General features: G+C 40.9%; 1 protein-coding gene across 3 annotated transcripts in view; it reads right to left on the bottom strand.

The window, feature by feature from the left end:
- The window catches only part of LOC118090177 (chloride channel protein D-like), a 61,971-nt gene that overhangs the window by 35,572 nt on the left and 11,926 nt on the right, over positions 1 to 14,473 (bottom strand). For all 3 annotated transcript variants that reach the window (XM_088675479.1, XM_035125563.3, XM_088675478.1), the window contains exons 7-11: positions 7,293 to 7,487; positions 4,988 to 5,085; positions 3,530 to 3,633; positions 2,225 to 2,396; positions 485 to 656 (exon numbers count right to left, since the gene is read on the bottom strand). In XM_088675479.1, coding sequence (XP_088531605.1) covers positions 485 to 656; positions 2,225 to 2,396; positions 3,530 to 3,633; positions 4,988 to 5,085; positions 7,293 to 7,487 — 741 coding nt within the window. The remainder of the gene's footprint in view (positions 1 to 484; positions 657 to 2,224; positions 2,397 to 3,529; positions 3,634 to 4,987; positions 5,086 to 7,292; positions 7,488 to 14,473) is intronic.

Genomic DNA, 14,473 nt, shown 5'->3' with positions numbered 1-14,473 from the left:
TGTTTCTGACCTTTTTATTATTAAAAAGTCCATAATGCTGGGCACAGCTTTCAACACAGAGACTAGAAAACGTTCAAACAGGGATTTGTTGGTTTTGTTTTTCTTTTCAGATACCACATTTTACTCACACAATCAGGGCTCCACATCACCAGCCCAGGGGAGGAGGGGGGGTCCTACATGCTTAGAATAGGCTCGCCTGTAAAGATGTACAGAGCAACCTTCTCATTCTTCACCTTACTCAGTTGTTGACCATGTGAAAAGGACAAGGAACCTCTGCCCACATGCTCCAAGGATTCTGGTAGGGCACCAGCTTTTCTATCACAGAGCTTTTTGAAGCAGGGCAAACTGCTGCTGACTTTGACTGTGCTCCTCCACACTGCCAGTCTACTACTCAGAGACCAGAATACCAAATATGCTTTTGAGGCATTTGGTAACATCATGGCGGCTGATGGCGAAACAGCATACAAGTTAGTTTATTGCATACCATTATAACCGTTAGGGAGATGGTCAGCCTTGAAACACCACTGAAGAAAGAAGCAGCTCCAACTGCAGCAAACAACCCTGGATCAATCCATGCACTGCGTTCATCAGTCTGAACCCCCAAAATGGAAACCAGTATCAAGCCAACTATCCTGCCATATAATGCACCTGTGTACCTGCAGAGGAAAAGAAGACAGTAAAGATACTTGTCTGGGCAGATAAATGGTTTTCATTTTCTCTTGGTAACTGTGCTAGCAGAGATCTGGCACTATAGCATGACAACTTGTCTCCGCGTTATAGAAGGGGACTGTCTTGCTGAAAGGGTGGGCCAGCTATGCTCTGATAAATTGGCTTGCTTGCTTGCCAATGATGTTAGATAAAATGACAGGCAAGTAGCACAGGAGAGGGAAGCATGCAGCCTTCAATGAACTAAATTTTAGAAAATTTTGAAAGTTCCCCCTCCAAAAAAGAACCCCTGCTTCAGTGGGAGGCGATAGTCCGGTGTTTTCCACTTTTCCTTGTTAAAAGGCATTATGTGCCCTCCAACACTGGTGTGGAACAGCAGAGCAGCATTCAACACTCTTAGACATCAAATCCTTATTATAATTATTTTAATTGAACTTTAAAGGTGGTATCCAATGCACTCATTCCATGAGTACAAAAATTTACCCTGGTGAGATGAAACTTCTCCCCCTCCACATGACCCACATACAACTCTTCTCTGAGAAGGAGGGGTTAGAGAAATCTCCAGAGCAGATTTAGAGAGAAGAGTGGTGGAAATTTCACTTTGCAATGATAAATCCTTGCACTTGCAGAACAAGTGACTTAATGCTACATTGGATACAAGCCTAAAAGTTATCATAATGGTTTGGTAGGAGCTGTGTGTTGCTAATCTCTAGTGATGTCCCAAGCATTAGTCAACAGATGCCTCTGGCATACACACAACCACATACCCCACAGCATTTGAAACTGTAATATTTATGGGTTTTTTTCCATAACAGGAGCAGCATCTTAAGGAAAGGTCTCTGATTACTGCATGACATATACCTGTAAGTAGAAGCTGCATATTGAATTTTTAAAAAATCACCTGGAAAGAAAAGTGGAGTTTTGGCAATAGAGTGTCAGATATATCTCACACAAACTCAAAATAATATCTCCAGGCATCCTTTTTATTGCACAGGCATGATGATTTGTGATCACGCTGTTGTCATTCCCACTTTCAATACTATTTACACCTGCCAAAATTTTGGGGTGGTCACACTGCTTCATTTCCAGTCAGTGCACATCCTGTAATTTGTCATTGCTTTACATGCTACAGATGTTCTGAGGATTGGGGGTGTCCTGCTTTTGTTGTACCATAGTCCCACTAGACAACCATAATTATTTTTTCTGCTTTATTATTTCTGCAGTGCTTCCCTAATGTTATCACAAAGACAGAAAGGCTCTGATAAAACATTAGATCTGCCTGCTCTTTTCAGCCACTTGTTAAGCATCTTTCTGAAGGCTTACATGAGACATAAATGCAAATCTATTTTGTCCAGAATAAGAGGTGGATGGTATACATGACTATTTTTACCCATCACCATATGTAGTAAATAACTAACCTCTTTGGTTTACATGTAGGCAGTTGCAATGTTGAAAATGTGTGGTATAAGTGGAATGTACTGAGTGACTTTCACCCTATTGTGGATTTCCATAGAGATGCCTGCATTCTAGAGTAGCATGAAATGAATGCATTACTTACAGCATAGGTATAACCAAACCACTTGCAATGGCAGAGCCTGCTGTCAAGCAGGAAAGCAAGAAGTAGAATACAAGTGCCGTAAAAAGAGAGGCATATCCAAATTCCTCATGAGTTCCACGTCTGAATAAGTACGTGATTCCTCTCATTCCATTCTCAGCCAAGAGAGCAGCAGCTTTAAATGAGATTGGAAAGGTGGGAGGTGAGAAAAAGAACAAACAGAAGGGTTCTAATGTCCAGACAATTTATCAAACAGGTTTCTGTGTGGAGTTGCATCTGCACAGATCTCAATATTACTTTTTTCACAAAACCAATGGCTTAACCGTTCATCTCAATTGGCAACTGTAAACCACAATTAAGGACATGTAAGGGACCCAGGTGGCTCTGTGGGTTAAACCACTGAGCCTAGGGCTTGCTTATCAGAAGGTCGGTGGTTCGAATCCCTGTGACGGGGTGAGCTCCCGTTGCTCGGTCTCAGCTCCTGCCAACCTAGCAGTTCGAAAGCATGTCAAAAATGCAAGTAGATAAATAGGAACCACTACAGTGGGAAGGTAAACAGCGTTTCCATGTGCTGCTCTGGTTTGCCAGAAGCGGCTTTGTCATGCTGGCCACAAGACCTGGAAGCTATACGCCGGCTCCCTCGGCCAATAATGCAAGAATAATGCAATAATGCAAGATGAGCGCACAACCCCAGAGTCGGTCACGACTGGTCCTAATGGTCAGGGGTCCCTTTACCCTTTACCTTTTAAGTTGTTCAGATCCATCCTTTGCTACCTTCCTTTCCCCTCTCTACTTCCATGCCACCTTCTGCTTTTTCCATTGTCTATTATAGATTAGAAAGATGGTGTGGAGGAGGCCTGTCTAGCTTTGCTTTTGCTTGTTAAACTCTACAGAGCACCAAGGCCACTGATGCTGGTGGATAACATTGTGATTGTGGTTGCTGTTTGTTATGCCACATCTTCCAACTCAAGATTCTTTGGCAGATAGGCAAGACAAGTCCTTTTAGTATTGCTGCCTATCCACCTAACCTATCATGTCCTGTGAGCAAAGTCTTAAATAGGGCTGAGCTACCAAAGTCTCTAGAAAAGTGTAGAAGAGCATAACACGGTTAAGAAGCATCTGATCTCCTTGAATGCCTCAGAAACTGTTTCTAGTTTGTTATTCACAGACAACCCCAAGTAACAGTGAAATCAAAGACTTTGGTCAAATTGTGTTCTGGAGAGAAACAGCATAGTTGGAGAAATGCAGTTACATGAATGCTGGTCATTCCTATTTCTAGTTCTACTCCCCACCCACCCTCCCGCATACCTTCATTAAAGGTTTGGTTGGAATATTTTGCTCCATCTGGTCCTGTCTCGATTGTTCCCAGGGGACAGTTATATTCTGAAATGTGCCATGTAGACTGGCTTATACTTGAAAAAATCAAAAATAAAAGAAATAATGTTGGATTCATGAGTAGAATACATACTGTAATAGGGGGTTCAGACATACTACATGTACTGAATAACAAGCAGACTTGGCCAGTCATCACCATCCTTGATAGATATATCTTCCTCCCAGCTCCAAATGCAACAGAGGAGCATGTAAATGCATAGAACACATCTATATGCAAGGAGATCCTCACCCAATCTATACTCTCCCTTTCATAAAGGGAAAGTACACATGTACACACCAACTAAATATAAGAAAGGTGTATTTAAGCCCTTGAAAGATCTAATATCAAAGTTCACCATCCAGCAAAGACCAGTTAGGGCTGGGACTAGCCCATGTTGTCCCACAACTCCCCCTCACATGTTCTTTCAACGCGTGTGAGTGTCTGAAGTCCTCAATATCTCTCCAAAAATATTCATTATCCTTTGAATAACTCTAGGATTGGTGCTTGTTTGGTTCTTTACAATGATGTGGTAAACTGTTTCACTTCTATATCTTTAAATCTGGAACTAAACTTAGTTTAGGAAGAGGAGTTAGCTTTGTGTTTATATGATGGACATCGTGCATATGTTCTGTACTTAAGCAGTTAGCCTCCATCTCTTTATTCAGAAGACAGCTCTCCTTTTTAAGCCCTTGCGTTGCAATGTGTATAATGGGGAGCAATCCAATCGCAAAAGAGCCTATGCCCACTGATAACTCTAGATGCGAGGTCACTTATCTTTTGGGGCCAGTGGGCACATATGGAATTTTAATAAAGTGCTATGCTAACCAGTGGGGGGGGTCACACAATGGCTGCTGTAGGGCTGTGGCATAACACAAAATGGCTGCTATAGGGGAGGTGTAGAAGAGGCGAAGATAGTGCAAACAGGAATTGAGCAGGAAAGCCTAACAATATCTCATGCACTGCGATTTGTGAGGAAGCATTTACTGAAACCTTTCATATGTGCCATATAAAGAGGGGCGGACACACTAGTACCCACAGGTTATTGTGTTATTGAAATTTACTTTAGATGCATCATTTGAGAATTACCCAAGTGGATTATTTCTGTGATTTACTTACAACCAAATGTTTCTATAATTCCATGACATCATTTTGAAAGGTTTCTTAAATAGAAACATCAGAATAGGATGGATAGGAAGGTATGGGTGGATGGGTGGATGGATGGATGGAATGGATGGAAACGTTTCATTTCCTGGGCTCCCACATTCAAGCAAATTGTTGGTCTAGCACCAGCAACTTATGAAGTTGCACTTAAGCTTCATGAAGGGACCAATTCTGAAACTGAAGAAGCCAGTGGCACTTATAAAAATGCCTGCATTTCTTTCACTACTTACTTCTCTGGCTTAATAGATGGTTCAAATTCTGGCAGGTTCTTGACTGGAGTACAGTGAAAGAAATATGGCAAGTAGACCGTAGCAGTAATGGTCAAAACCTGTACATGTTTTTAAAAATATATAAGAGAGAAATGTTGAATATAAAATAAACACATTTACCCTTATACACACTCACTCAAGTTCACGTTCATATAAGAAAGGTGTATTTAAGTTCTTGAAAGATCTAATATCAAAGTTCACAATCCAGCAATCCATGACTAGAATTCTGGCTTCTTTTGTACTGGTTTTAGGATTAGAAATGTATGTGATTGTCTTCCGTTAGTTACTGGAACATTTCTTCAAGATAGCATTCCTACTTGTTTACCGCTGAATCAAGAAAAAAAATATGTCAGTTTGTCTGCAGTTTGATGTTGGTTCTGATTCAGTGGTAAACAGAAGGTTTTCCCAGGGTAATCAATGGAACAGATGAAAAGCTGCTTGAACCTGTACTTAAAAAGCACAGGACAAGCAGATAACCTCTCAGACCTTTACTTTCTAGGTACAGGACAAGCGGAATTGTGGGCGAGCCCTAATGCTGTGCAGAATCCTCGATCGAGCTAGCCATGATTGTTGTGGTCCTGCCTTGTATTCATTAAGGCAACACACATCCTGGAGGTAGAGACAAGTCAATGAAGGACAGGGGAGCATGCTATTACTGCTTTTCTTCTGTTGCTAAAGCATGTAGGGACTGAAGCCACATTACTCCAAAGCAAGAGGCAGTTCACTGGACCCACTGCCCACTCTCCCACCTTCCTACAGTAGGCAATAGGTACATATAATAAGTGTTCTATGTTTTAAGGATATTGCACAGGAGAATTAACATGTGTATGATGTCTGTCCACCCTCTCTTGCTGCTTGGCTAGGGCAGGAACTATGAGGAAGTTAAGGAGGGTAGATGAGTATGGTGAGTTTGATCTGTGTGCAAGAACTCTCCCCAAATGCTTCTTTTGCGCCTTGACCCATATTTTTCAAGTGCATCCAAACAATAGACAGTGTTGCTCATTATGCAAGGACTTCCCTATTCTATAAACATTCATTTTGCCAGTAATATTTACCATGTGTGACCTACTGAGTTTTCACATGGTGGTGAGAGCAGTCAGTCAATCAGAGGAGAAATGTGTGAGTGTATAGAAGAACAATTCCTTAATTGGGGGAATGCCTTAATTACAAAAGAAATGATTAAAGTCAGGCCAAGAAGCAAAGATGCTGACCTGGAATCCCATGGACCTATGCTTCAAAGATCCCTGCACTCAGAATCATTATTCATGCATCAACTGCATTTGCCAATCTCCATTCTTAAGTAAAATTCTAATGCAAGCTTTGTTGTTTTGTTTTTAACTTTTTGAACTAATCTTTCCAGGTTATTTTGTTTGTTTGTTATTATGGTATGTATTGTTGCGTTTTTATATTGTAAACCAGCCTGTGATCTTTAAACAAAGGACAGTATAGAAATTAAATAAATGCTACTACTAATGATAGTAATGTTTCAATAGTTAATTAAGCTTAGTTGTTATAAAAAATACAGTGAAGAAATGATCTTTCATTTATTGCATGGAAGGACCTCTCATTTCATAGCCTAGAGATCAGCAGCTTCTTAGCAGGAAGGTACTCAGAGTTACCTTATTTCTTATCTGTTTTATTTCCATATATGTGGGTCCCTAACCCCAAAGTCTCTATTTAAATTTGTATGCATGTGATAAGATCAAAATATGTCAGAACAGCTGATCATGAATTTATGAATTATGGATATATTCCCATTCAATGTATTATGTAGCAATATCAACAATAACCGTTGTAAATTACAATCCAAATCTGATTGTTAATGACTAGACTTCTGCATAATTCAGAAAGACTGGAAAATATTGGTAGGAGATAGATCAACAACTGGAAAAAGGGCCTCTGAGTATCTGCTGTTATTCTGCCAGTTCTATGTGGCAATTTAGCACCTTCCGTTGTTCTACAGTGGTACCTTGGGTAAGAACTTAATTCGTTCTGGAGGTCCGTTCTTAACCTGAAACTGATCTTAACCTGCGGTACCACTTTAACTAATGGGGCCTCCCGCCGCCACTGCACAATTTCTGTTCTCATTCTGAAGCAAAGTTCTTAACCCAAGGTACTATTTCTGGGTTAGCGGAGCCTGTAATCTGAAGCGTCTGTAACCCGAGGTACCACTGTAGTAACATTTATGTTTTCAGACTTAGGTCTTAATTCTAGCTAGCACAGTTGCAACTTTGGAACACTTGGCAAAACACCATTAATTACTTACAAGAACCAGCACTGATTCTAAGAGCTTAGCTGTTTTTCTGAGGGAAGTTTTTGGAATTGTGTTGAAGAACCACATGCGTAATCTATTAATTCTTATATTCAGAAAAACAAAAAGAGCTCCTAAAAGTCCTCCAAGTACTCCAAGGAAAATGGCTGGAATGAAGGCCAACACACTCATGTCCAGTAAGTTCTTAACCTGCATTGAAGAGAAAAGAAACAAGATGTTCTGTTAATTTTGCCATTTTAGTTGACATACAGCAGCCACTCTGTTAAAAGAGGTGGATACAACAACTCAAAAAAAGAAGAAGAAGCAGAAATTAGATGTAGAAAATGCAGGTTGTACTTGTAATAGCTTATGGATCATAGCCAAGGACCTCATGCCAGATTCTTTGTTTTATCTAATGCTCTCTTCTACCTTTAGTTTTGCATAAAACCAGAATAAACTTGGAATAGGCTACTCGATAGGCTGGGCTGCTTTGTCGGATGTGCCAGTTATTATTTAAGAACCAACAGCATGTTTTCCCTTGAAATTATAAGTTGTGCCAGTGCTTCCCAAAGAACTTGTCATGTTGTATATATCCTCGAGGTTTCTCTATCAAGGAAATCTTTTCAGACATTGAGTTGCTTTAATCAATTTTATTCCTGTTGTAGTTCTTTAATTTCATAGAATTATAGAATTGTAGAGGTGGACGGGATCCCAAGGATCATCCCCTGCAATGCAGGAATCTCAACTAAAACATTTGTGACAGTTGGCAATCTAACCTCTGCTTAAAAACCTCCAAGGAAGGAGAGTTCACAACCTCTTGAGAGAGAATATTCTGCTGTCAAACAATTCTTACTGTCAGAATTTCCTCCATATGTTTAGTCAGAATCTCCTTTATTATAACTTGAAGCCATTGGTTCGAGTCCTACCCTACAGAGCTTGTCCCATGTGACAGCCTTTGAGATATTTGAAGATGACTATCATATATCCTCTCAGCTTCCTCTTTTCTAGGCTAAACATGCCCAGTTCTTTTAACTGTTCCTCATAAAGCTTGGTTTCCATACCCTTGATCAACTTGGTTGTCCATCTCTGCACACATTCCAGCTTGTCAACATCCCTCTTAAATTGTGGTGCCCAAAATTGGACAGTATTCCAAGGCAGAATAGAGCGGTGCTATTACTTCCCTTCATCTGGACACTGTACTTCTGTTGATGCAGCCTAGAAAAGCATTAGCATTTTTTGCTACTGTATCACAGTCTAGAACTCTTCTTTAATTCCATGGCAAGCTCATTGCTTCCTGATTCCTTTTACTTCCTATATGTCCTATAAGAAGCAGGGGGTCCCCAGGGGCATATTTTTAAATCTCAGAAACTGTTGTGGGCACCACAAAATACCCATTTCATAGAATGGCAATACTCAGAAGCCACCTCCCCTAAAACAGGCAAAACACAAACCCCAAATAAGTACAGTAACAGCTAAAACTACCACGTCTCCGGGGGGTGGGGGCGGCATTTAAAAAATTGAAGAAAGGGAGAATTGGTGGGTGCCAAGGGCAACATGGTGCCCCTATGTACCATGTTGGGGACTCTAGCCTTACAGAGACTGTTGGGTACTTTAGTACAGTAGAAGACTACATTGTTGACCTTCTGAACGTCCTAACAGCAGGTGTACATCTTCTATGAGCCTGTAAAATATTTGCACTGCTCTCCATCAAACACATGCATACCAACAGAAGTGATTTTAAAAAGGATGCAAGTAATCCCATACAATCCTATTTCCCTAAAACAGAAGCACTTGCTCAAGTGCTTATAACTTGTATTTCCCTGCTCAGGATTGGGTTTTGGGGCCAGCATACGCCACAAACAATTTCATCTGGCTTCCAGTGGCTCCAGGAACAGATGTACTGATGGAGTGCTCAGCCAGCATATTCATTGTGCCAGTGAATAAGTAACAGCAGTGGCATATTGGGTGTTGTACCAGATATAGGGAGCTTCCACCATATCCTGTAGCAGGGGTGTGGAACCTCTTTCAGCCTGTGGGCTGCATTCCTTCTGGGCAAGCTTATGTGGTTCATATGTCAACGCTGCGTGGGGCCATAGGTAGAACGTGGGTGGAGCGGTAATGTACATTTTAACTTTGTCCCCCACCACTGCCCTATAGCAGCTACTTGGCTGGCATACCTCCAGCGAAGAGTCGCCCCTTGATTCTGCTACATGTAGCTTTCTCCGAAAGAAAAAAAGAACCTGCATGATATAAGTGAAGCTGAACCATAAGCTATTACAAGTGAAATCTGCATTATATATAATTTATTTTTCTCTTCTAACATGTTTCTTCTAACACAGTGTGCATAAGATGAGTTCATAAGATGTATATTGGTTCATGGTTCCTGCCTGAGTACATTTCACATTTTTCCTGCTCTTTAAAACTTAAATCCAACCAAGATGAACTACACTTTGTTATGAGTAGCAGCAAGTTGTGCTGCTTGGTCCTATGCATGCTTATTCTCAGGTTAAGTGTGAATAGTACTGCAGAATTTATAAATAATAAATTCAGACTTCCATAAAATTCTACCCTTGGAAAATAAAGGGTCCTAAGACTTCTTTACAATGCTATGTTCAGCAAGGTTAAACTGAAGAAAATAAATGTTTTTTTTCTTGAAAGACATAACCCACAAGCTCTCTGCTCAGAGTTTGGTTTCTGCTATAAAACATGAAAGCAGCCAAATTTCCCCGGAGCCCCACACTAAATGAAAGCATTTGATTATCTAGCCTAGCTGGCAAGCAAAAAACAACAACAGTGAAGCTGTGGTAGAAACCACATTGGCAACAGTTCCTCCAGGAGAGTGGGAGTCAAAATCAATTGCTCTTTTGTTAAATATCCTAAATAAGCTTATAAAGGACTATAAACTGTAACTCAAGGCAGAAGTCATTATAATCCCCTGTATTGTTCTGTATGACAATTGTGGCAAAGTGGCTTTTCTTCATGTTGAGTAAAAATTTCCTCAAAGGAAGATGTTCCATAAACCACACCAGGTGCCACTACCGGTATCAACAAGCACCTGTTTCTGATCACAGATCATCCTGCTTCAGATGATGGAGGTACTCAGAGCAGAAAAAGATGCTCCCTGAAATATATGAGGTTGTGTATACTTTCCTCCTTTTCTACCACCATAGCTGCCAAGTTATCCCTTTTTTAAGGAATTTTCCCTTATGCTGAATAGGCTTCCTCGCGAGAAAAGGGAAAACTTGGCAGCTATGTCTACCACAGGTTTGTGAAGTGGTATACGCACAATATAAGCCACAATCCTGTATCTAGTCTGTTGTTTCCTATAAAATTCTGCATTTTGATGTGTTTTCACCCAAACCAGTTTCAATCCAAACTGGGGGGGGGGCTAGTTGAGTTTTAAATGTGTACACAGCCCCAAAATGAGCTAACGAGGGCTTTAAATACCCTTGAAAAGGTGTTTTCTTGCAAGACCCTTTAAAAGAGAGAGCATGTTCTCTCCCCCACCATATACCACCTGTCTCTTCACCTACACAAGGCAAGTGCAAAAAGAACATTGCTTTCTCTGCAAAGAGTTGCATAAGGGAAATACCCTTGGAAGGAAAAAGCTGCACAGCTTGAAATGTGTCAAACAACTTTCTAAAAATAAAGCAGGTCTTGACTTCAACAGCATCTTTGGACATCTTTCATTCGTTTTTGCCTTTTATTCTTGACCCTTCTGAAATCACCCAAAATCCCAAGGTCTGAGTTTGAGCGGAATTAAACAAAAACCTGCCACATCATTTCTTCTTCTGTAACAGTGGCTCTGATAACCAGGGCCCTGGTGGAGGTTGACCTAATAGCTAATTTTGGAAATGTCTCCCAAGCATCTAGTTAAGTCTGAGCTAAGCTGTTGGTCTGATCGGACACAGTAGAACTGCTTGTGTTTATGTCTGGCAAATCCATGAGTGATCTCTTTTGCTATTAAGTTAATAGATATTATAAAGTATCAACATTCTTTTATCGAACTATCTACGAAGGAACAGCAGTTCTTTATAAATGCTATCTGATAAAAATGAATTGTTCACAAATGTGGCATTATTAGGCTAACTTTCCGACAGCAGGTGTTGTAATACAATCCAAAGTTTCAGCTCTCTTTTCATTATACTGTATCTGCCAAGGTCTGTGTCCATAAGTAAGGTGTCTTAGCACAAATCCAGAAGACAGGAGTTTGTGCCAGTTTTATTCTGTCTAGCCAGAGGAGAATTATCTTCTCAGATTAACAGCACTTAAAAGTTACCGTACTTCAGTGGGCAAAACAATGTGTCAAGTATCATCATTATCCTACATATATGTGAAAACTGAAGATGCCACAGAAGGACCACAGTTTATTGGTCACTTGCTTACCCCACCACCACCACCACCTGTCCTTGGCCCTAGAATGTAACATTAAAATTACTCGTTTTGAACATACTTTTGTTCTTTGTTATGCCATACTTTTGTTCTTTGTTATGTTTGCTCCAGTATGGAAACCACGTCATTAATGTGCCGAAATATGTATGCAAGTTACTAAAACTAACTTATTTTATTTATTTATTTAATTTCTAAACAGCCCTTTGTATGAGGGTCACAGGTCAGTTCAGGGGCGTAGCCAGGATTTTTGTTGGGGGGGGCAAGACTTTGTTGGGGGGGGCAGGACTTTTGTTAAGGGGCAAAACCGACGTGATTGGTCAGTTAGTTAAGTATTCCTATTGTTTTACTTGATCTGGGGTGGGGGCAGCTGCCCCTCCTTGACTACGCCCATAGGGCAGTTTACAACCAAAACGGTTCTGCTTCAAAACTGAGCCTAAACCTCAATTGAAATTGAACTAGAAAATCAGTTTCCACCAAGAGTGCCTGGATCTGGTCTGCGACCACCTGCTCAATAACCTTCCCCAAAGAAGGAAAATTGGCAACTGGTCGGTAATTACTTTGATTTTCCCAATCCAGTGAGGGTTTCTTAAGGAATGGTTTTACTACTGCCTCCTTCAAGCAGGCATGGACCATTCACTCTCACAAGGAGGCATAAATCACCTCCCTGGCCCAGCTAGTTTTTATCAGCCAAGAGGGTCAAGGGTCCAGAGCACAAGTGGTCACCCTGACCAATTCAAGCACCTTGTCCACATTCTTGAGCCTTAAGAATTGAAACTTATCTAACAACATAGCACTAGACTGTGCACTGGACACATAATGATGATGTCATTGTAATACTTTTTGCAAAAATAATAATAATGAGTAGCTAGTCCCTAAATTGCTCAGGAGGACCTTCTTGGACAGGTAAGTGTATTTCCATGAGACTATTTCTTTCTACCCACTTTTCCATTACATCCACATTCAATTATATTAGCTAAATTCCCTTATCATACATCTGGTTGAGGATCAGATGAGAAAGAACATGAGTCCACAAAGGAATACTAAAGAAGAGCCTGCAAGAAATCATATGAGATAAAGAATTCAAACATGAAATGGAAGACTATATTGGTACTTCTAGTCAGTTTTTTGGACTGTTTAAAGCACTGCTATAAAACAAGATTGTTCTGCAAGAGGTTTCTCTCACTCAGTTCTCTCCGTAAGTCTCCAACCTTGCCAAGTACACCAATATTATGAAGGTATTACTTGTCCCCAACTATGTTTCACCTCAATCTTTGTTTGGATTACTCTCCAGTTTATAAAAACAGTCTCCTGTGTTTTATGGCATATTCACACGAGAAGTATGAAGTGGCATATGCCTTAAATCAGTCGAAACTGTGGTCTTTCCCATATTAAGATCCACATATGGAGCAAGCAAGTTAAGAGAGGGTCAAAGACAGATTGTAGGAACTTCCTTATTTTAAAGAAATCAGTTTCAAAGTGGAGAAATATAGAAGGGAGAAGCAGCCTGGGTTCCCCACACATGATCCCCCCCCCCCGAATTGCCTCGAAGGATTCCAAAGATGAATCTGCTGCTGCCCAGAGTATTCACTAAAAACAGGATGAATGTCACCCTTCTGATATTGTCCTGGTGAAAATGGAGAGGCAGGAGCCATCTGCTAACAATTCAAGACACTGTATTATAGCCAACTAAGTTTCACTCAGGGTAGACCCATTGAAATTAATGGCCCTAAGTTAGTCATGTTCATTCATTTCAATGGGTCTGCTCTGAGTACAATTAGCATTGGATACCACTCACTGTTCTTAATCTTTAAAGCTCTTTATTGCCTCAGACATGCACACCTAACAGAACCATTTGCCGTATTCCCACCTGATCTGGTGCCCTGTTCAGTGTTCCATTATTGTTTGAGGTCAGGTCAACCTCAGCAAAGATTTGAGCTTTTGGGGGTGATTGTTCAGGGTCGTGGAATGGCCTTCCAGAGAAAGTTAACCTAAGCACACTTGTGATCATTTTTAGAAGAATGTTTTTATGTTGTAAACTACCCTATGATCTTCAGATGAAGTGTTGTCTATAAATTTAATTTTAAAAAAATGTTAAGGACTCTGCAAGGCTTTTTTATTCAGGATGGTGTTTGGGAGCTGAAATCAGTTGAGCTGGGTGTTTATTACTGCTGTTTTAGATGTTCAACTTGTTTGTAATTCTGATTTATGGAATTTTAATTATGATTCTAAAAAAAATATAAGCAGGGGACCCAGGGACCCAGGTGGCACTGTGGTTAAACCACTGAGCCTAGGGCTTGCTGATCAGAAGGTCGGCGGTTCGAATCCCTGTGACGGGGTGAGCTCCGTTGCTTGGTCCCAGCTCCTGCCAACCTAGCAGTTCGAAAGCACGTCAAAATGCAAGTAGATAAATAGGAACCACTACAGCGGGAAGGTAAACGGCGTTTCCATGTGCTGCTCTGGTTTGCCAGAAGCGGCTTTGTCATGCTGGCCACATGACCTGGAAGCTATACGCCGGCTCCCTCGGCCAATAATGCGAGATGAGCGCGCAACCCCAGAGTCGGTCATGACTGGACCTAATGGTCAGGAGTCCCTTTACCTTTAATTATGATTCTAAAAAAATATAAACAGAACCTGCTGGATAAGGTCAATGGCCCATCTAGTCCATTGCCCTGTTCTCACAGTGGCCAACTAGATGCCAATGGGATGCCTGCAAGCAGGACCTGAGGACAAGAGCCCTCTCCCCTCCTGTGGTTACCAGCAACTGGTATTTAAAAGCATTGCTGCCTCTGACTGTAGAGCCAGAG

The sequence above is a fragment of the Zootoca vivipara genome, chromosome 8 (assembly GCF_965207765.1).
Source record: "Zootoca vivipara chromosome 8, rZooViv2.hap1.1, whole genome shotgun sequence".
In the NCBI taxonomy this organism is placed as follows: Eukaryota; Metazoa; Chordata; class Lepidosauria; order Squamata; family Lacertidae; genus Zootoca; species Zootoca vivipara.
Note: the sequence above shows the minus strand (reverse complement) of the source record. Positions and strands in the feature narration are given on the sequence as shown.